Raw genomic sequence first — 22314 nt, forward strand, 5'->3', positions numbered from 1 at the left:
TTTGATTCTACAGATTGCCAGAATATTATTTTTTAATTTTAATCATAAGTTTGAAGAAATATTTCACAAATATTCTTCGTCGAAAAAACAGAAGCTAAAATGAAGAATTAAATTAAAATGTATTTATTATTATTATTTATATAAATAAAAAAATAAATTTACTTGAACATTGATTTAAATTGTCAAGAAAGAACAGGAAGTAATTTAAAAGGTAAAAAGGTATATGTGTTTAAAAATCCTAAAATCCTTTTTAAGGTTGTATTTTTTCTCTAAAATTGTCTTTCTGAAAGTTATAAGAAGCAAAGTAAAACAATAAATGAATTTATTTAAACAAGTGAAGACCAAATCTTTAAAATATTTTCTTGGATTTTCAAATTCTATTTGAGTTTTGTCTCTCTTAGAATTAAAAATGTTGAGCTAAGCGAGACCAGCTTGCTAATAAACAAATACAATTTAAAAAATAGAGGCAGCTCACTGGTAAGTGCTGCTATTTGAGCTATTTTTAGAACAGGCCAGCGGGCGACTCATCTGGTCCTTACGGGCGACCTGGTGCCCGCGGGCACCGCGTTGGTGACCCCTAGTTTATATTATTGTATATACTAGGTCATAAAATCAGTGTCAGTTGAGTCGGTTCATAGTTTGCCTGTAGGGATCTTTAATGTCCAGCAGATGTCAGTATTTAGTGTCACAGTATCGACACAGTATCAATACAGTTTTGCAATGTGTCGAAACGCTTCATGACGCCTCATAAACCTACCACTAACGTCTAGCTCTATGCTCACTCTCTCTATCTCTGTATTCTCCTCCTCTGTGTTCATTCGTCTCGTGTCTCGTGCCGCATTCTCCGTTCCCTGGTTACGAGATGTGTGTCTCGTTTCCCCGTATTCCCTCTGGTTCCCTGGCTGCCCTTTTGGATCTCGACCTCCTGCCTGGACACAGACTTTGACGCCTCGCTCTCACCCCGGACCTCCTGCCTGTCCCTGCATCTCCGAGCATGCCTTGCCCTTTTGAACTTCCGCACCTCGCTTAAAGGGGAACATTATCACCAGACCTATGTAAGTGTCAATATATACCTTGATGGTGCAGAAAAAAGACCATATGTTTTTTTAACCGATTTCCGAACTCTAAATGGGTGAATTTTGGCGAATTAAACGCCTTTCTGTTTATCGCGCTGGAGACGATGACGTCAGAATGTGACGTCGCCGAGGTAACACACCCGCCATTTTCATTTTCACATTACAAACACCGGGTCTCAGTTCTGTTATTTTCCGTTTTTTTGACAATTTTTTGGAACCTTGGAGACATCATGCCTCGTCGGTGTGTTGTCGGAGGGTGTAACAACACTAACAGGGAGGGATTCAAGTTGCACCACTGGCCCGAAGATGCCAAAGTGTCTGCCGCCAGACCCCCATTGAATGTGCCAGAGTGTCTCTACATTTGACCAGCGGTGCTAAAGCAGACAAGGCACAGAGATGTATGGATAACCTGCAGATGCATTTGCAACGATAGTCAACAAAAACACAAAGGTGAGTTTTGTTGATGTTGACTGCCAGCTAATCGATGCTAACATGCTACGCTAATCGATGCTAACATGCTATTTACCGGCGGTGCTAAAGCAGACATGGCACAGAGATGTATGGATAACCTGCAGATGCATTTGCAACTATATTATGTTTCCTTCCACCCACATTTAATGCGAAAAAAACACTTACCAATCGACGGATTTAAGTTGCTCCAGTGTCAAAAGATGCGAAAGTCCTGATCGTTTGGTCCGCACATTTTACCAGCGATGCTAACGCAGCTATTCGGCCATGCTATGGCTATGAATAGCGTCAAGAGCTATTCGCTCAAGAGCTTCAGTTTTTTCTTCAATATTTTCATACTCCAACTATCTGTTTCAATACATGCGTAATCTGTTGAATCGCTTAAGTCGCTGAAATCCGAGTTTGAATCCGAGCTAATGTCACTATATCTTGCTGTGGTATTCCCATTGTTTGTTTACATTGGCAGCACTGTATGACATCACAGGGAAAATGCCAGTGTCTTCGCAGGGAGCCGAAAATAAGGGGAAGGAGGACCAGACTCCCATCCAGGCACCGCTTCTTTGAACTGTTCTACAACCTTTTCTTTGAACTGTTTCAATAAAGGCGATGGGTGTTTACGACCCACTCCCTTAAAAACAGCTGTTGCCATGTAATCAGGGAAAGTCCAAATAAAAGAAGCGTACAATCTTTCGCCAGAGCGTGGTGAGACTGTACAAAGAGTACAGTCCAGACGTCTCTCCTCAATTGAGCCAAATCTCATTCTGTCTGTTTACTTTCTTGCTTCTTGTCTTGTTTAATAGACGTCATCGGTATTTGAATCTGACATGAACCACCATCCATCCATCCATTTCCTACTGCTTATTCCCTTTTGGGGTCGCGGGGGGCGCTGGCACCTATCTCAGCTACAATCAGGCGGAAGGCGGGGTACACCCTGGACAAGTCGCCACCTCATCACAGGGCCAACACAGATAGACAGACAACATTCACACTCACATTCACACACTAGGGCCAATCTAGTGTTGCCAATCAACCTATCCCCAGGTGCATGTCTTTGGAGGTGGGAGGAAGCCGGAGTACCCGGAGGGAACCCACGCATTCACGGGGAGGACATGCAAACTCCACACAGAAAGATCCCAAGCCTGGATTTGAACCCAGGACTGCAGGAACTTCGTATTGTGAGGCAGACGCACTAACCCCTCTGCCACCGTGAAGCCACATGAACCACCAGTGTAAGTAAATAGTGGTATTTCAGTTTTAGCACATAATTAAATAGGGCTCCTTAGTTTGACATCCGCATGTGGACTTGATTAGTTTTTGACAAGAAAGGGCAGTAAATTAGACTTCAGTATGCCAAGTGATAGCTCTATCCATGAGAAAAGACTACATGTTTAGCCTAACGCAAACATTTAAGTTATGACCTACGTCTGTTGTTTTCCCAGACGCTTACACACAAACATCTCCTTTGTAATCTCTACATTTTCAGGATGTGCTTGTTCTATTTTTGGTCAATGTAGGACAGAGGTGTCAAACTCAAATACAGAGTGGGCCAAAATTTAAAACTGAAAGAGAAAGCGGGCCGAGGTTGAACAAATTAATCCTTTAATAGGGACCCAAACAAGTGTTGCATTGAATATTGACCAATTAAGGCTTATATAACTTTATAGTGACATGCAAAATCGAGTTTTAAATAATAATAATTAAAAAATATCAATGTCATATCAAATAAAATAAAAATACAAATTAAATTGTTGCGATCTGCTGCTCAGATCTTCACGTGTTTGTTTTTTCATTCTCTGTCTGACCCGTTTATTTCCTGTTTTTATCCATCACTATGGTTACACATCAGTCCACCTGCTAGTCTCGCCCCGCACACCTGCTAATAATTATCACCCTCCTATTTAAGCTCACCTTTTCTGTTCACTCATTCTCGGATCCTAATTTGCCCACGCGCATCAGTGACGACTCTCATCATTCGTATGTATTTTCTCGCTAGCTCTCACGCCAAGCCACTTTATTGTCTAGCTTTCATGCTAAATGTTTTGTTTACTCTTTTGTGTCCTCGTACCAAGTTTTAGTTTTCCTTGTTTTATCCTAGCTTTCACGCTAGCGTCTTTTGTTTACTTTTTCTCTTTACACCAGTATTTTTGTTCATAGACTTTTGTTATTAAATAAATACCTTATATCTTACCTTTGCTGTGTTCTGCTTCGACGCATCCACGGGAAAACTACACCGGCATTACCATGCCGAAGAAGAGTCTTCACATAAATAACTCTTTTCGGCGGCGGGTTTGAGTTGGGGCGGGGTTTGGTGGTAGCGGGGGTGTATATTGTAGCATCCCGGAATTGTTAGTGATGCAAGGGGTTCTGGGTATTTGTTCAGTTGTGTTTATGTTGTATTACGGTGCGGATGTTCTCCCGAAATGTGTTTGTCATTCTTGTTTGCTGTGGGTTCACAGTGTGGCGTATATTTGTAACAATGATAAAGTTGTTTATATGGCAACCCTCAGTGTGACCTGTATGGCTGTTGACCAAGTATGCCTTGCATACACTTGTGTGTGTGTATGAGCCGCATATATTATGTGAGTGGGCCGGCACGCTGTTTGTATGGAGGAAAAGCGGACATGGCGACATGTAGAGAACACCAAAGGCAGTGCTTTTACGGCCCGCCCCCAATATTATTGTCCGGGTGGAAATCGGGAGAAATTGGGAGGGGCACTGAACTTCGGGAGTCTCCCGGGAAAATCGGGAGGGTTGAAGAGTATGAATACTAGTGATGAATGTGGTGTTACAGTGGCGGGCCAACTCTAAAGTTAATTTGATATTGCCTCAAGGGCCTAATGAAACTACACGGCGGGCCAAATTTGGCCCGCGGGCCAGAGTTTGACACCCATGATATAGGACAAAGAAAAAAATCAAAAGTCTTTTTTTATGTTTGAAGGCCATGATTTTACCATTCTGGCCTACTTTGGAAAACATTTTCCTCCATGAGTTCGACACCCCTGAAACTAAGGAATTCATACATGGAATCATTTACAATTAGAAAATAAAAATTAGTAACACACTTCATACATTTGAAAACAGTAGCTGAGATAGGCTCCAGCGCCCCAAGCGGTAGAAAATGGATGAATTATGAGTAAAAATGACACTGAATTATTAATATCTGAACACACATGTGTATTGTATTGTAAGTACAATTTGTTGCACTGTTCTTAATGAATGAAAATACTTTATAGGTAGGCAAAACAATTGTAAGGACAAACATTAGTACACAATGTTATATATTAAGGCATGCACTTGATTGAAATAAAAGCACTAATCTCATCTATAAATGTTAGAAACATATGAACAACATTGTGTTATACACACAATAATGATGTCACACATGTTATATGATGCTGATGTTGTTAGAAAGTCAAAGTTATCCCATCTTAAAACTCATTTGTATACTCTAGCCCAGGGGTAGGGAACCTATGGCTCTGGAGCCAGATGTGGCTCTTTTGATGACTGCGTCTGGCTCTCAAGAAAAATCTTAGTTGACACGATAAGTAGTGAATAATTCATCCCACGCCCTTGACGCGAATCCCTGAGGGGTGATGGACGGCTGGGCAGTGCTTGAAGAGCTGCAGCCCGCCACCGTAGCCTCCACTCCCTCCCCTATGTTGCAAGTCTGGAGTTGTATGTTGTCATACGTATATATGCTTTGCTCTATAGTTTTTTTCCCATAGCTGTTCTGTGACCCTAACACTGTTTGTTTGTCTAATCAAATAAATCAGTCAATTAACATAGTTTTGTTGTCCTCGGACAATAACAATACCTAACTACCTAATCACGTTGGTAATCACGGTGTCAAAATATCCGTTTTCTACTACACCTGTTCAAGAAATTGCATTCATGGTGATAAGTATTTTATTTATTATTGGTTGGCTTCAGAATAACAATGTTAATTAAAAATAATAAGAGACCTACAATAGTCTAAAAATGTTGGTCTTACAAAAAAAATGTTATATTCAGTGTTAAAAAACTATTATATGGCTCTCACGGAAATACATTTTTAAATATTTGGCTTTAATGGCTCTCTCAGCCAAAAAGGTTCCCGACCCCTGCCTTTAAATAGACCCTCCTTTTTAGACCAGTTGATCTGCCGTTTCTTTTCTTTTCTCCTCTGCCCCCCTCTCTCTCGTGGAGGGGTGGGGGGACAGGTCCAAAGGCCATGGATGAAGTGCTGGATGTCCAGAGTCAGGACCCGGGGTGGATCGCTTGGGGACATCTCTGCGCTGCTGACCCGTCTCCGCTCGGGATGGTCTCCTGCTGGCCCCACTATGGACTGGACTTTCACTATTATGTTAGATCCACTATGGACTGGACTTTCACTATTATGTTAGATCCACTATGGACTGGAGTCTCACTATTATGTTAGATCCACTATGGACTGGACTCTCACTATTATGTTAGAGCCACTATGGACTGGACTTTCACACTATTATGTTAGATCCACTATGGACTGGACTCTCACTATTATGTTGGATCCACTATGGACTGGAGTCTCACTATTATTTTAGAGCCACTATGGACTGGACTCTCACACTATTATGTTAGAGCCACTATGGACTGGACTCTCACTATTATGTTAGATCCACTATGGACTGGACTCTCACTATTATGTTAGAGCCACTATGGACTGGACTCTCACTATTATGTTAGAGCCACTATGGACTGGACTTTCACACTATTATGTTAGATCCACTATGGACTGGACTCTCACACTATTATGTTAGATCCACTATGGACTGGAGTCTCACTATTATGTTAGAGCCACTATGGACTGGACTTTCACAATATTATGTCAGACCCACTCGACGTCCATTGCACCGGTCTCCCCTATGGGTGGGGGGGTACCCACATTTGCGGTCCTCTCCAAGGTTTCTCATAGTCATTCTCCTCAACGTCCCACTGGGTTGTGAGTTTTTCCCTTGCCCTTATGTGGGCGCTGATCCGTGGATGTCGTAGTGGCTTGTGCAGCCCTTTGAGACAGTTGTGATTTAGAGCTATATAAATAAACATTGATTGAAAGTTAATAAAATCTTGAATTAATTTCCAATCCTGCCGCTTCATTTGCTGCTGGTGTTCTCACCAGCACACTTGTGTTTCTTACACTGGTACTTATAAGAGAATTTTTCACCACACACACACACACAACACAACCCGTAATCACCAAAGTGTGTTCTCAGGTTTGGTTTGTTCGGTTACAACAGCTTTTGTAGGCAGTTTTAACAGGAATATGGTTTTTCACTGGTGTGCGCTCTCAAGTGTACTTTCAAATGTTGACTCTGTACAAACCCTCTGTTGCAGAATGAACAGATAAAAGGTTTTTCTCCAGTGTGTATCCTCATGTGTATTTTCAATTGCTGGTTCCGACAGAATCTTTTACTACAAACTGAGCACGTGAAAGTTTTTTCCCCGGTGTGTGTCCTCACGTGTGCCACCAGCGCTGATCGGTCAGCAAAGTCTCTTTTGCAGCTTGAACAGGAGTATGGTTTTTCGCCAGTGTGCGTTCTCAAGTGTACTTTCAAATCTTGATTTTGGACAAAACCTTTACCACAGACTGAACAAATAAAGGGTTTTTCACCAGTGTGTGTTCTCGTGTGTCTTATCAACGTTCCCCTCCGAGAAAATGCTTTACTACAAACTGAGCAGATGAATGTTTTTTCTCCGGTGTGTATTCTCATGTGTACTTTCAAATGACAATGGTAATTAAAAGTTTTGTCGCAGTGAGAACACGTCAGGTGTGTGTTGTCAGCGTGAAATGTCTTATCATCTTTAGAGTCTTCATCATCAGTGTCAGGAGAGTGTGACGTTGTGTCCTCACTATCTGATAGTGGAGCTAAGAGCTTGTCTGCTTGTGATCCTCCACAGTGGTCTCCATCAGCTTCTGTTGAGCTGCTGCTTGGAAGCTCCGCCTCTCTCTTCTCCTCACTCTCACCTTTGACCTCATCCTCTTCACTCTTCACAATCACACTAATCACTGGGAACTCCTCCAACCGGTCAAGATGCTCTCCCTCCTGACTGATGCTGCGTTCCTCCTCTTCCATTTTAAAGTGAGGGGTCTGTGGCGCCTCGTCTTCCTCTTTAATGCGGGAGGGCTGTGGCTCCTCCTGCTCCACCCTGAAGCTCCACTCCTGTTTCTCAGTGAGAAGATGTTCTTCACGGACATCTGCAGAGCCCGAGAAGACAAACACATGCTTTGGAAACGCCCAGCTTTGCACAGACACAATAGGGCTTTCAGTACGTTATAGCTCGGTTGGTAGAGCGGCCGTGCCAGCAACTTGAGGGTTGCAGGTTCGATCCCCGCTTACACCATCCTAGTCACTGCCGTTGTGTCTTTGGGCAAGACACTTTACCCACCTGCTCCCAGTGCCACCCACACTGGTTTAAATGTAATTTAGACATTGGGTTTCACTATGTAAAGCGCTTTGAGTCACTAGAGAAAAAGCGCTACATAAATATAAATCACTTCACTAAAGAAAACCAAGTTATTGTATGAACTGTTCCACAATCTCAGTGGAGGGGGAAAAAAAGAGCAAGATAGGGCAGAAAGATTTTTACTAGGGATGGGCAGTGAAGTGAAGTGAATTATATTTATATATCGCTTTTTCTCTAGTGACTCAAAGCGCTTTACATAGTGAAACCCAATATCTAAGTTACATTTAAACCAGTGTGGGTGGCACTGGGAGCAGGTGGGTAAAGTGTCTTGCCCAAGGACACAACGGCAGTGACTAGGATGGTGGAAGCGGGAATCGAACCTGAAACCCTCAAGTTGCTGGCACGGCCACTCTACCAACCGAGCTAAACCGCTAAACGGCAATATGGCTTAAAATCGATATTGTGATATATTAACTATAGAATTAATAATAAAACCATTTTAAAATGGGTTACCAGGGCTCCTATATGTATATATATAATACATATATATACATAATATAAACATATATATACATTATATATATATCCATACAGTGGGGCAAAAAAGTATTTAGTCAGCCACCGATTGTGCAAGTTCTCCCACTTAAAATGATGACAGAGGTCTGTAATTTTCATCATAGGTACACTTCAACTGTGAGAGACAGAATGTGGAAAAAAAATCCAGGAATTCACGTTGTAATAATTTTAAGAATTTATCTGTAAATTATGGAGGAAAATAAGTGTAAGTGTTGTTGAAAACTTACACTTAATATTTTTTGTTTTAAGGGTTAACATTTTTTGTTGAAAATTATTATGGTTGTGAATTCATCCATCCATCCATCCATCTTCTTCCGCTTATCTGAGGTCGGGTCGCGGGGGCAACAACCTAAGCAGGGAAACCCAGACTTCCCTCTCCCCAGCCACTTCGTCTAGCTCTTCCCGGGGGATCCCGAGGCGTTCCCAGGCCAGCCGGGAGACATAGTCTTCCCAACGTGTCCTGGGTCTTTCCCGTGGCCTCCTACCGGTTGGACGTGCCCTAAACACCTCCCTAGGGAGGCGTTCGGGTGGCATCCTGACCAGATGCCCGAACCACCTCATCTGGCTCCTCTCGATGTGGAGGAGCAGCGGCTTTACTTTGAGTTCCTCCCGGATGGCAGAGCTTCTCACCCTATCTCTAAGGGAGAGACCTGGAAACTCATTTCGGCCGCTTGTACCCGTGATCTTATCCTTTCGGTCATGACCCAAAGCTCATGACCATAGGTGAGGATGGGAACGTAGATCGACCGGTAAATTCAGAGCTTTGCCTTCCGGCTCAGCTCCTTCTTCACCACAACGGATCGGTACAACGTCAGCATTACTGAAGACGCCGCACCGATCCGCCTGTCGATCTCACGATCCACTCTTCCCCCACTCGTGAACAAGACTCCTAGGTACTTGAACTCCTCCACTTGGGGCAGGGTCTCCTCCCCAACCCGGAGATGGCACTCCACCCTTTTCCGGGCGAGAACCATGGACTCGGACTTGGAGGTGCTGATTCTCATTCCGGTCGCTTCACACTCGGCTGCGAACCGATCCAGTGAGAGCTGAAGATCCCGGTCAGATGAAGCCATCAGGACCACATCATCTGCAAGGTTCTGAATTCATGTTATATTTTTTGTAAATAAGACACAATTGGTTTACTATAAAAAGGGCAATTTATTTCCTTTGTCACACCGCTATTCTCGCGAGATTTTGGTGTAGTATTTGGGGTTGCAGACATGCAAAAGACTTTGGGCCATCAGCAGCAGCAAGAACATTTGACTAGCTGAACAAGGTATTTGTCATATTGTGTTGAATTGTTCTGTATATTTGTGGAGTGCATTGGTTTGATTTTTGTGCGCTCATTTAGTTGCACAAGACTGAAATATATTTTGTTTAGCACCTTATTTACCTGTGACTGAACTATTTCTAAAACCACTGTATTTCATGTCTTGTCCTGTAGTTTTCACGGCATAAACTCAAGTAAAGAGCCCGTCTTTAAGAAACCGAGCCAGTGTTGTCATTTCGGAGCCACAATAAGTATTTGGTCACTTCAAACAAGGAAGATCTCTGGCTCTCACAGACCTGTAACTTCTTTAAGAAGCTCTTCTGTCCTCTACTCGTTACCTGTATTAATAGAACCTGTTTGAACCCGTTATCTGTATAAAAGACACCGGTCCACAGCCTCAAACAGTCAGACTCCAAACTCCACTACGGCCAAGACCAAAGAGCTGTCAAAGGACACCAGGAAAATAATTGTAGACCTGCACCAGACTGGGAAGAGTGAATCTACAATAGGCAAGCAGCTTGGTGTGGAAAAAAATCAACTGTGGGAGCAATTATAAGAAAATGGAAGATATACAAGACCACTGATAATCTCCCTCGATCTGGGGCTCCACGCAAGATCTCATCCCGTGGGGTCAAAATGATCATGAGAACGGTGAGCAAAAATCCCAGAACCGCACGGGGGGGACCTGGTGAATGACCTGCAGAGAGCTGGGACCAAAGTAACAAAGGTTACCATCAGTAACACACTACACCGACAGGGAATCGAATCCTGCAGTGCCAGACGTGCCCCCCTGCTTAAGCCAGTGCATGTCCAGGCCCGTCTGAAGTTTGCCAGAGAGCACATGGATGATACAGCAGAGGATTGGGAGAATGTCATGTGGTCAGATGAAATCAAAATAGAACTTTTTAGTATAAACTCAACTCGTCGTGTTTGGAGGAAGAAGAATACTGAGTTGCATCCTAAGAACACCATACCTACTGTGAAGCATGGAGGTGGAAAAATCATATTTTGGGGCTGTTTTTCTGCTAAGAGGACAGGACGACTGATCCGTGTTAAGGAAAGAATAAATGGGGCCATGTATCGTGAGATTTTGAGCCAGAACCTCCTTCCATCAGTGAGAGCTTTGAAGATGAAACACTGGCTGGGTATTCCAGCATGACAATGATCCCAAACACACCGCCCGGGCAACGAAGGAGTGGCTCCGTAAGAAGCATTTGAAAGTCCTGGAGTGGCCTAACCAGTCTCCAGACCGCAACCCCATAGAAAATCTGTGGAGGGAGTTGAAAGTCCGTGTTGCTCGGCGACAGCCCTAAAACATCACTGCTCTCGAGAAGATCTGCATAGAGGAATGGGCCAAAAATACCAGCTACTGTGTGAGCAAACCTGGTAAAGACCTATAGTAATCGTTTGACCTCTGTTATTGCCCACAAAGGTTATATTACAAAGTATTGAGTTGAATTTTTGTTATTGACCAAATACTTATTTTCCACCATAATTTACAAATAAATTCTTTAAAATTCCTACAATGTGAATTCCTGGATTTTTTTCCCCACATTCTGTCTCTCACAGTTGAAGTGTACCTATGATGAAAATTACAGAACTCTGTCATCATTTTAAGTGGGAGAACTTGCACAATCGGTGGCTGACTAAATACTTTTTGCCCCACTGTATGTATATATATAATAAGACTATAAATATAAGACTGTATATATTATATGTAAGACTTGAAGTCTATGAGCATGAACTGATGAAGCCGACTTGGATGAGAGGCCAAAAGTCTTCTAAGACAAAGTGAACAGTCCAGTTGTGATGGAGTGAATGCCCTGAGAATAAAATATGTGGATGTTGTGCTTACTTGGACTGTGATGAAGCTGTGAGGACTCAGGTGGTTTGTCTTCATGCTCTTCGGTCTTCACAGAGACAACAGTCAGTGGAAACTTGCTGAGATCGGCCTCCTCCTGCTCTAGAAGACACGGTCCCACCTGGGTGATCCACACTTCCTCCTCTTCCTCTTTAATGTGGGGGGACTGCTGGACGTCTGTTGGGTAAAGAAGTAGATAAAGATTAAAAGAGAAAATAAATAGTTTTTGACTGACAGTGCTATCACAATGACATTATTTGTGTTCTTGTGTGTGTTAAAAGTGTGTGGCTCAACAACCAATAAAAACACAGGAAAGACTACATTTTATCCCAGCCACTAAAATTACTTCAAAAGTGATACAGTGAGTAAAAAAAGTATAAGTACATGCCAGCATTGATCGAGGCGTTCTTACCTTCTCACTCGCTGGTGTAAAGTGCCTAACAATTTTTTTCCATTTACACGTCAGTAGAGACGTCCGATAACATCGGACTACCGATATTATCCGCCAATAAATGCTTTAATATGTAATATCGGATTTCAAAATGATCAGTATCGGTTTCAAAAAGTATAATTCATGACTTTTTAAAACCGCTGTGTACACAGACTTAGGGAGAAGTAAAGAGCGCCAATAAACCTTAAAGGCACTATATATATATATATATATATATATATATATATATATATATATATATATATATATATATATATATAGGAGGTCTCAAGGTTGGCAAGTATGCTTGGAGACCATCTACGAAACGCTGAAGGAAAGTCAGTCACCTTTATGTTCTTTTCATAAATCAAGTATTGACTACTTTGTTTATTGAAAAATGATTGACAATACATGTTTACTTTCACTTATTGATGCATGTAGGTCAGAATCAGGAAGTGAAATTCGCCATGAAAGCAATGAAATATATTGATTAAAATGTACAACATATTTGGTGACTGCGTGAGCTTTGTGTAAACATGTTGATACATCCATCCAACCATCAAATTTCCTACCGCATGTCCTTTTCAGGGTCGCGGGGATACAGAGGAACACAAGCTCATAATAATTGTGTCTGAAACGAACTCATTTTCATCACCACAATACAATTCACCTTCCTATATACGATTTAAGAATAGTGTAAAATATGAAATATAAAGTTAGTAAACATGTGAGAGTAAGAAGTAAACAAACCTGTTCTGTGTAACAAAACTTGATGTTTTGTGAAAACAGCGTCCAGTAGTTGATGTTGTCGCTCCTTCTCCTCTTTTGTTGGACAAAGTTCCTCCTCGTACTCTGCTCTCGTTCTTTCGCACATTTTTCACACAATCACAACACTTTACACACACACTTGATCTCTGCTTACCGATGTGTTTTGATCACTTCCGCCCGTCTTCGTTAGCAGCTAAGTTAGCACGGGAAGCAGCCGAGTGACAGATGCATCCGAATTCCAACAGTTACAAACGATATATACTTTCTTAAACAGCATGTATGTGGTTAAGAAAACAACAAATAACAACCACACTAACGTTTTCTCCATCAAACGGCCATTTTGCTTTTCCTCGCCTTGTTTACTTCACACGCAGTTTTGTCAGATCTCGCGAGAGAAACGCGCAGCCAGCGCCACCTCTTCTTCTTCGTACCGAGAGTTTGCAGCCATGGCTTGAAATGTTCATACTGCCACCTACTGGACTGTAGATTGTAGTGTGGGCCGTAAGACAGAAGGAGGAAATCCCGTTAAGAACCTGTGGGGGGCAGCAATACCCCTAAAATGTTACTAGTCTGCTAGAAATCAAAAGAAGAAGAAAAGTGTCGCAAACTGTCACAAACATAACATGTTCAGGTTTATTTTTTGATTGATTGAAACTTTTATTAGTAGATTGCACAGTTCAGTACATATTCCGTACAATTGACCACTAAATGGTAACACCCCAATACGTTTTTCAACTTGTTTAAGTCCTTTCTTTTACATCTGTTGGGAGTGCATTCCACTTTGATGTTGCATAGAAGGAGAATGAGTTAAGACTTTTGTTAGATAAGAATCTGGGTTTAATGTGTTTTGTGGATAGTGAGAGTCCAGTCCATAGTAGATCTAACATAATAGTGAGAGAGTCCAGTCCATAGTCGATTTAACATAATAGTGAGAGTCCAGTCCATAGTGGATCTAACATAATAGTGAGAGTTTTGTCCATAGTGGAGCTAACATAATAGTCAGAGTCCAGTCCATAGTGAATCCAACATAATAGTGAGAGTCCAGTCCATAGTGGATCTAACATTATAGGGAGAGTCCAGTCCATAGTGGATCTAACATAATAGTGAGAGTTTTGTCCATAGTGGAGCTAACATAATAGTCAGAGTCCAGTCCATAGTGAATCCAACATAATAGTGAGAGTCCAGTCCATAGTGGATCTAACATTATAGGGAGAGTCCAGTCCATAGTGGATCTAACATAATATTGTGAGAGTCCAGTCCATAGTGGTTCTAACATAATAGTGAGAGTCCAGTCCATAGTAGATCTGACGTAATAGTGAGAGTCCAGTCCATAGTGGATCTAACATAATAATGTAAGAGTCCAGTCCATAGTGGATCAAACATAATAGTGAGAGTCCAGTCCATAGTGGATCTAACATAATAGTGTGAGAATCTAGTCCATAGTGGATCTAACATAATAGTGAGAGTCCAGTCCATAGTGGATCTAACATAATAATGTGAGAGTCGTCCATAGTGGATCTAACATAATAGTGAGAGTCCAGTCCATAGTGGATCTAACATAATAGTGTGAGAGTCCAGTCAATAGTGGATCTAACATAATAGTGAGAGTCCAGTCCATAGTGGATCTAACATAATAGGGAGAGTCCAGTCCATAGTGGATCTAACATAATACTGTGAGAGTCCAGTCCATAGTGGTTCTAACATAATAGTGAGAGTCCAGTCCATAGTAGATCTGACGTAATAGTGAGAGTCCAGTCCAAAGTGGAGCTAACATAATAATGTAAGAGTCCAGTCCATAGTGGTTCTAACATAATATCGTGAGAGTCCAGTCCATAGTGGATCTAACATAATAGTGTGAGAGTCCAGTCCATAGTGGATCTAACATAATAGTGAGAGTCCAGTCCATAGTGGATCTAACATAATAGTGTGAGAGTCCAGTCTACCTGTATAGTGGATCTAACATAATAGTGAGAGTCCAGTCCACAGTGGGGCCAGCAGGAGACCATCCCGAGCAGAGACAGGTCAGCAGCGTAGAGACATCCACCCCGGGTCCAGACTTTGGACAGTCAGTGCTTCGTCCGTGGCCACCGAACCCGTGCCCCCCCATGAGGGAGAGGGGGGTCGAGCAGAAAAGAAAAGAAATGGCAGATCAACTGGTCTAAAAAGGTGGTCTATTTAAAGGCTAAAGTTAAAGTACCAGTGATTGTCACACACACACAAGGTGTGGTGAAATGTGTTCTCTGCATTCGACCCAGGTCCTTGTTCACCCCCTGGGAGGTGAGGGGAGCAGTGGGCAGCAGTAATGGCCACGCCCGGGAATCATTTTTGGTGATTCCAACCCTTGATGCAGAGTGTCAAGCACGGAGAGAATGGGTCCCATTTTTATCGTCTTTGGTATGACTCGGCCGGGGTTTGAACCAACAACCTACCAATCTCAGGGCGGACACTCTAACCACAAGGCCACTGAGTTTTAAAATGGGACTTAATTGCTTCTGGACCAGAGGTGTCAAACTCAAATACAGAGTGGGCCAAAATGTAAAACTGAACAAAGCCTCGGGCCAAGGTTGAACAAATTAACCTTTTAATAGGAACTTAAACTAGTTTTGCAATGAATATTGAACAAGCAAGGCTTATATAGGGCAGCACGGTGGAACAGGGGTTAGTGCATCTGCCACACAATGCGAAGGTCCTGAATAATCCTGGGTTCAATCCCGGGCTCGGGATCTTCCTGTGAGGAGTTTGCATGTCCTCCCCGTGACTGCGTGGGTTCCCTCCAGGGACTCCGGCTTCCTCCCATGGAACAGGCAGAGCTTATATAACCTAATAGTGCAAAATCTACTTTCAAAAAACAAACGAAAAAACATCAGTGGTATATTAAATAAAATTTAATTTAAAAAAATGAATGCCTCTTTTCTATTTGCAGCCTTCTGAGGTAAATATCAATATTAACTTTTTCCACAGGCTAATAAATTCGAAAATAAAATAAAAAATGAGGTGGGCGGGGTTTGGTTGTAGCGGGGGGGGGGGTGTATATTGTAGCGTTCCGGAAGAGTTAGTGCTGCAAGGGCTCCTGGGTATTTGTTCTGTTGTGTTTATGTTGTGTTACAGTGCGGGTGTTCTCCCGAAATGTGTTTTGTCATTCTTGTTTGGTGTGGGTTCACAGTGTGGCACATATTTGTAACAATGTTAAAGTTGTTTATACGGCCACCCTCAGTGTGACCTGTATGGCTGTTGACCAAGTATGTGTGTGTGAAAGCCGCATATGTGACTTGTCCAGCACGCTGTTTATATGAAGGAAGAGAGGACGCTTAAGGCAGTGCCTTTAATGCACGCTCCCAATATTGTTGTCCGGGTGGAAATCGGGAGAATGGTTGCCCAGGGAGATTTTCGGGAAGGGCACTAAACTTCGGGAGTCTCCCGGGAAAATGGGGAGGGTTGGCAAGTATGAGTATTAGCGGTGAATGTGGTGTTACCGGCGGGCCAGCTCTAATGTTAATTTGATATTGCCTCAAGGGCCAAATGAAATTAAACGGCGGGCCGGAGTTTGACACCCATGTTCTAGACCAAGGGTAGGGAACCTATGGCTCGCGAGCCAAGATGTGGCTCTTTTGATGACTGCCTCTGGCTCTCGGATAAATCTGAGCTGACATTGCGTAACACGATAAGTAATGAATAATTCCACTTGTAATCACAGTGTTACAAATAATGTTCAAAATATAAAACATTCTCATGCATTTTTTATCCATCCATCCGTTTCTACCGCAACTGTGCAAGAATTTGCGTTAACGGTAAGAAGTTATTCTTGGTTAGTGTGGGGCTTGCCCTTGTCGTGGAAATTTCTTAAAGACGATCCTTTAGTGACAAATAGCTTGAAAATGATTTATTAAAGTAACAAACAAATAATAACAAGCTTTGCAAAGCGAGACCAAACCAGAACGACACATCCGTTCATTCCAGCTTGTTCTAACCCCCTTAGAATTTGACGTGACAATTATACATTCCCAGAAGTCCCACCCTCCATGCTCATTTACATACAGTACACCAGTGGAATGAATACCCAAAGTCCTGTGAAGAAGGAGAGGGTGTCGTTTGCCCAGAGGAGGGGGGGTCCCTCAGGAAAGGGGAACAATTTAGCTCTGTTGGGGGTCAAGAATAAATGACACATATGCCCAGGTCAACTAAAGTCCACACGTTACATCAAAGACACAGAAGACAGAGCTTGATCAGATAATAGATCTCTTGCTAAGTGTCACATTCCTGAGCCCAATAAACAACTTTTGGTACCCAGTTCAAAGAACATCATCTATTAAAACGAGTACAAGTAATTTTGCTATCACACCCACCTGGGGTTTGTCAGACCACCAAGTACCGACATGAGAGCCTTTTTCAGGGTTACAATATTTTTGTATTTTTCAATAAGTCTCTCAGTTGCTTTCCAGCAATTGTATTTTTTCTCTTTCGTTTTCGCTCGCGCTCTGGCTCCAGCCCCAACCCCCGTCTCTCCTCCCGGCTGCTGCTGATAACAGAGCGACGGGTGATTAGATAACAAGGCCCAGGTGGGCCATCTACGCACCTGTCGCTGATTTCGAGGCCGGTCCTGGCACACCCTAGTTCGCTGCAGACCCGCAGGCCACGCCCCCTCCACAGTTAGCTCGATAATAACAATGTTATTACAAAGAATAAGAGACCTATTGTACTCTAGAACTGTTGGTCTTACTTAAAAATGCACGCCTTTAGTTTTGTTCAGTGTCAAAAATTATATTATATGGCTCTTACGGAAATACATTTTAAAATATTTGGCTTTTTGGCTCTCTCGGGGCGGTTTAGCTCGGTTGGTAGAGCGGCCGTGCCAGCAACTTGAGGGTTGCAGGTTCGATTCCCGCTTCCGCCATCCTAGTCAATGCCGTTGTGTCCTTGGGCAAGACACTTTCCCCACCTGCTCCCAGTGCCACCCACACTGCTTTAAATGTCACTTAGATATTGGGTTTCACTATGTAAAGCGCTTTGAGTCGCTAGAGAAAAGCGCTATATAAATATAATTCACAATTCACTTCTCAGCCAGAAAGGTTCCCGACCCCTGTTCTAGACCCACGTGCGCACTATACCAGCAGCACTGTCACGTGCCACACCGAGGCACCACGACAGGGGACGCACTGGAACTCCACCCAGCAGGCCCGCACCCAGCAGGGCCCCTACTGAGCAGGGCCCCCACCAGGCAGGGCCCCCACCAAGCAAGGAACCCAGAACACAGACGAAATGACTCCTCTGTATGCTGCTGGTATGTAAATAGACTTTATTCTCTCCTCAGGCAAGATAGCTCAACTTTACACAACAACAACAACATTACACACAAACAATATTTACTACATTTACTGAACCAATAGTTGAAGCATACATTGGTTGTTGCATAAAAGTCTGGGGAAATACATCACAATACCAATCACAACACAACATTCATATTATAAAAAGAGTAATAAAGACAATAGAACAGGGACCGAACAAATGATTCATAGAGTCGCACATTTTGAAAAATAAATGACACACAAATGATGCTCAAAGGATGTACAAAGTAAAGAAAATTCTTCCAGAAGTGATCTAAAAGATGTTTCAGATGTGAACCGGAGGGATTTATGTGTCCTCACAAGCAAAGGTATGAACGCATGTAAAACAATTATGTTTGCCGTATAAAGGAAGTCATCTATCTTTCTGTCTTAATGAAATTAAACAATGGATGTCCGCTAATTTTTTGCAACTTAACGCCAAAAAAACGGAAATGCTGATTATCGGTCCTGCTAGACACCGACCTCTATTTAATAATACAACTTTAACATTTGACAACCAAATAATAAAACAAGGCGACTCGGTAAAAAATCTGGGTATTATCTTCGACCCAACTCTCTCCTTTGAGTCACACATTAAAAGCGTTACTAAAACGGCCTTCTTTTATCTCCATAATATCGCTAAAATTCGCTCCATTTTGTCCACTAACGACCCTGAGATCATTATCCATGCGTTTGTTACGCCTCGTCTCGATTACAGTAACGTATTATTTTCGGGTCTCCCCATGTCTAGCATTAAACGATTACAGTTGGTACAAAATGCGGCGGCTAGACTTTTGACAAGAACAAGAAAGTTTGATCACATTACGCCTGTACTGGCTCACCTGCACTGGCTTCCTGTGCACTTAAGATGTGACTTTAAGGTTTTACTACTTACGTATAAAATACTACACGGTCTAGCTCCATCCTATCTTGCCGATTGTATTGTACCATATGTCCCGGCAAGAAATCTGCATTCAAAGGACTCCGGCTTATTAGTGATTCCTAAAGCCCAAAAAAAGTCTGCGGGCTATAGAGCGTTTTCCGTTCGGGCTCCAGTACTCTGGAATGCCCTCCCGGTAACAGTTCGAGATGCTAAGTCAGTAGAAGCATTTAAAACTCATCTGTATACTCTAGCCTTTAAATAGACCTCCTTTTTAGACCAGCTGATCTGCCGCTTCTTTTCTTTTTCTCCTATGTCCCCCCCTCCCTTGTGGAGGGGTTCGGTCCGATGACCATGGATGAAGTACTGGCTGTCCAGAGTCGAGACCCAGGATGGACCGCTCGTCGGGACCCAGGATGGACCGCTCGCCTGTGTATCGGTTGGGGACATCTCTACGCTGCTGATCCGACTCCGCTTTGGATGGTTTCCTGTGGACGGGACTCTCGCTGCTGTCTTGGATCCGCTTGAACTGAACTCTCGCGGCTGTGTTGGAGCCACTATGGATTGAACTTTCACAGTATCATGTTAGACCCGCTCGACATCCATTGCTTTCGGTCCCCTAGAGGGGGGCGGGGTTGGCCACTTCTGAGGTCCTCTCCAAGGTTCCTCGTAGTCAGCATTGTCACTGGCGTCCCACTGGATGTGAATTCTCCCTGCCCACTGGGTGTGAGTTTTCCTTGCCCTTTTGTGGGTTCTTCCGAGGATGTTGTAGTCGTAATGATTTGTACAGTCCTTTGAGACATTTGTGATTTAGGGCTATATAAATAAACATTGATTGATTGATCTATGGGATTATTTACAGTTAAAAATGACAATATGTAACACACTTCATTTGCAAGATCAACACATTACTATAAATGCACACATAATATCTTCATCGTATGTAACAATTGTTTTGTATGGTTTTTATTTGAAAATGGATGAAAAGCAATTCATATAAGGGTAGTAAAAGTAAACGAATGCTTCAGTCTACATCTTTTGGAGGAAAACTCTGTTGTTTAGACTTTGACTATTTGTACACAAAGTTGTATATTAATGCATATACAAACCCCGTTTCCATATGAGTTGGGAAATTGTGTTAGATGTAAATATAAACAGAATACAATGATTTGCAAATCATTTTCAACCCATATTCAGTTGAATATGCTACAAAGACAACATATTTGATGTTCAAACTGATAAACATTTATTTTTTTGTGCAAATAATCATTAACTTTAGAATTTGATGCCAGCAACACGAACAAATAGGTTGGGAAAGGTGGCAATAAATACTGATAAAGTTGAGGAATGCTCATCAAACACTTATTTGGAACATCCCACAGGTGTGCAGGCTAATTGGGAACAGGTGGGTGCCATGATTGGGTATAAAAACAGCTTCCCAAAAAATGCTCAGTCTTTCACAAGAAAGGATGGGGCGAGGTACACCCCTTTGTCCACAACTGCATGAGCAAATAGTCAAACAGTTTAAGAACAACGTTTCTCAAAGTGCAATTGCAAGAAATTTAGAGATTTCAACATCTACGCTCCATAATATCATCAAAAGGTTCAGAGAATCTGGAGAAATTACATGGCCGGAAACCAACATTGAATGACCGTGACCTTCGATCCCTCAGACGGCGCTGTATCAAAAAACATCATCAATCTCTAAAGGATATCACCACATGGGCTCAGGAACACTTCAGAAAAACACTGTCACTAAATACAATTCGTCGCTACATCAGTAAGTGCAAGTTAAAGCTCTACTATGCAAAGCGAAAGCTGTTTGTCAACAACATCCAGAAACGCCGGCGGCTTCTCTGGGCCTGAGATCATCTAAGATGGACTGATGCAAAGTGGAAAAGTGTTCTGTGGTCTGACGAGTCCACACTTCAAATTGTTTTTGGAAATATTCAACATCGTGTCATCCGGACCAAAGGGGAAGCGAACCATCCAAACTGTTATCGACGCAAAGTTCAAAAGCCAGCATCTGTGATGGTATGGGGGTGCATTAGTGCCCAAGGCATGGGTAACTTACACATCTGTGAAGGCACCATTAATGCTGAAAGGTACATACAGGTTTTGGAACAACATATGCTGCCATCTAAGCGCCGTCTTTTTTTCAGCTAGACAATGTCAAGCCACATTCAGCAGGTGTTACAACAGCGTGGCTTTGTAAAAAAAAGAGTGCGGGTACTTTCCTGGGCCGTCTGCAGTCCAGACCTGTCTCCCATCGAAAATGTGTGGCGCATTATGAAGCATAAAATACGACAGCAAAGACTGTTGAACGCCTGAAGCTCTACATAAAACAAGAATGGGAAAGAATTCCACTTTCAAAGCGTCAACAATTAGTTTCCTCAGTTCCCAAACGTTTATTGAGTGTTGTTAAAAGAAAAGGTGATGTAACACAGTGGTGAACATGCCCTTTCCCAACTACTTTGGCACGTGTTGCAGCCATGAAATTCTAAGTTAATCATTATTTGCAAAAAAAAAATCTAGTTTATGAGTTTGAACATCAAATATCTTGTCTTTGTAGCATATTCAATTGAATATGGGTTGAAAAGGATTTGCAAATCATTGTATTCTGTTTATATTTACATCTAACACAATTTCATATGGAAATGGGGATTGTAACATAAGGGTAGGTAAGTAAACAAATGCTTCAGTCTACATCTTTTAAAGGAAAAGTCTGTTGTTTAGACTTTGACTATTTGCACATAATGTTGTTGTATCTTAATGCATGTACTTGACTGAAGTAAAACCACACATCTCATCCATAAATGGTAGAAGGATGTAAACGAGATCAAAAGTCAACATTAGAGACAGATTTTTAGATTCCATGCATCTTCATTTGCTGCCGCTGTTCTCCCCAGCACACTTGTGTTTCTTACACTGGTACTTATATGAAAATCCTTCACCGCACACATTGCAACTCAACACTTTCTCTCCGGTGTGTATCCTCATGTGCGTTACAAGCTTCGATTGGTCGGCAAAGCTTTTGTTGCAACTTGAACAGGAATACAGTTTTTCGCCGTTGTGTTGTCTCAGATGTATTTTCAGACACTGACTCTGATTAAAGTCCTTGAAGCAAATTGGACAGGAAAAGGGTTTTTCTCCGGTGTGCAGCCTCATGTGTACTTTCAAGTTCTGACTTTGTATGAACCCTTTGCCACAGATGGAACATGAAAAATGTTTTGCTCCGGTGTGT

At 42.4% G+C, this 22314-nt stretch overlaps 1 protein-coding gene across 5 annotated transcripts in view; it reads right to left on the reverse strand.

Annotated features, from left to right (window-relative positions):
* Positions 1 to 22314, reverse strand: part of LOC133542443 (zinc finger protein 2-like) — a 272490-nt gene that overhangs the window by 242715 nt on the left and 7461 nt on the right. For 4 of the 5 annotated variants that reach the window (XM_061886573.1, XM_061886572.1, XM_061886571.1 and 1 more), the window contains exons 1-2: positions 12852 to 13251; positions 11666 to 11848 (exon numbers count right to left, since the gene is read on the reverse strand). In XM_061886573.1, coding sequence (XP_061742557.1) covers positions 11666 to 11848; positions 12852 to 12975 — 307 coding nt within the window. In that variant the 5' untranslated portion in view covers positions 12976 to 13251. Of the gene's footprint in view, positions 1 to 11665; positions 11849 to 12851; positions 13252 to 22314 lie in introns of those variants that run through there. The other variant, XM_061886568.1, reaches the window with a different exon arrangement.

The sequence above is a fragment of the Nerophis ophidion genome, linkage group LG24 (genome assembly GCF_033978795.1).
Source record: "Nerophis ophidion isolate RoL-2023_Sa linkage group LG24, RoL_Noph_v1.0, whole genome shotgun sequence".
In the NCBI taxonomy this organism is placed as follows: domain Eukaryota; kingdom Metazoa; phylum Chordata; class Actinopteri; order Syngnathiformes; family Syngnathidae; genus Nerophis; species Nerophis ophidion.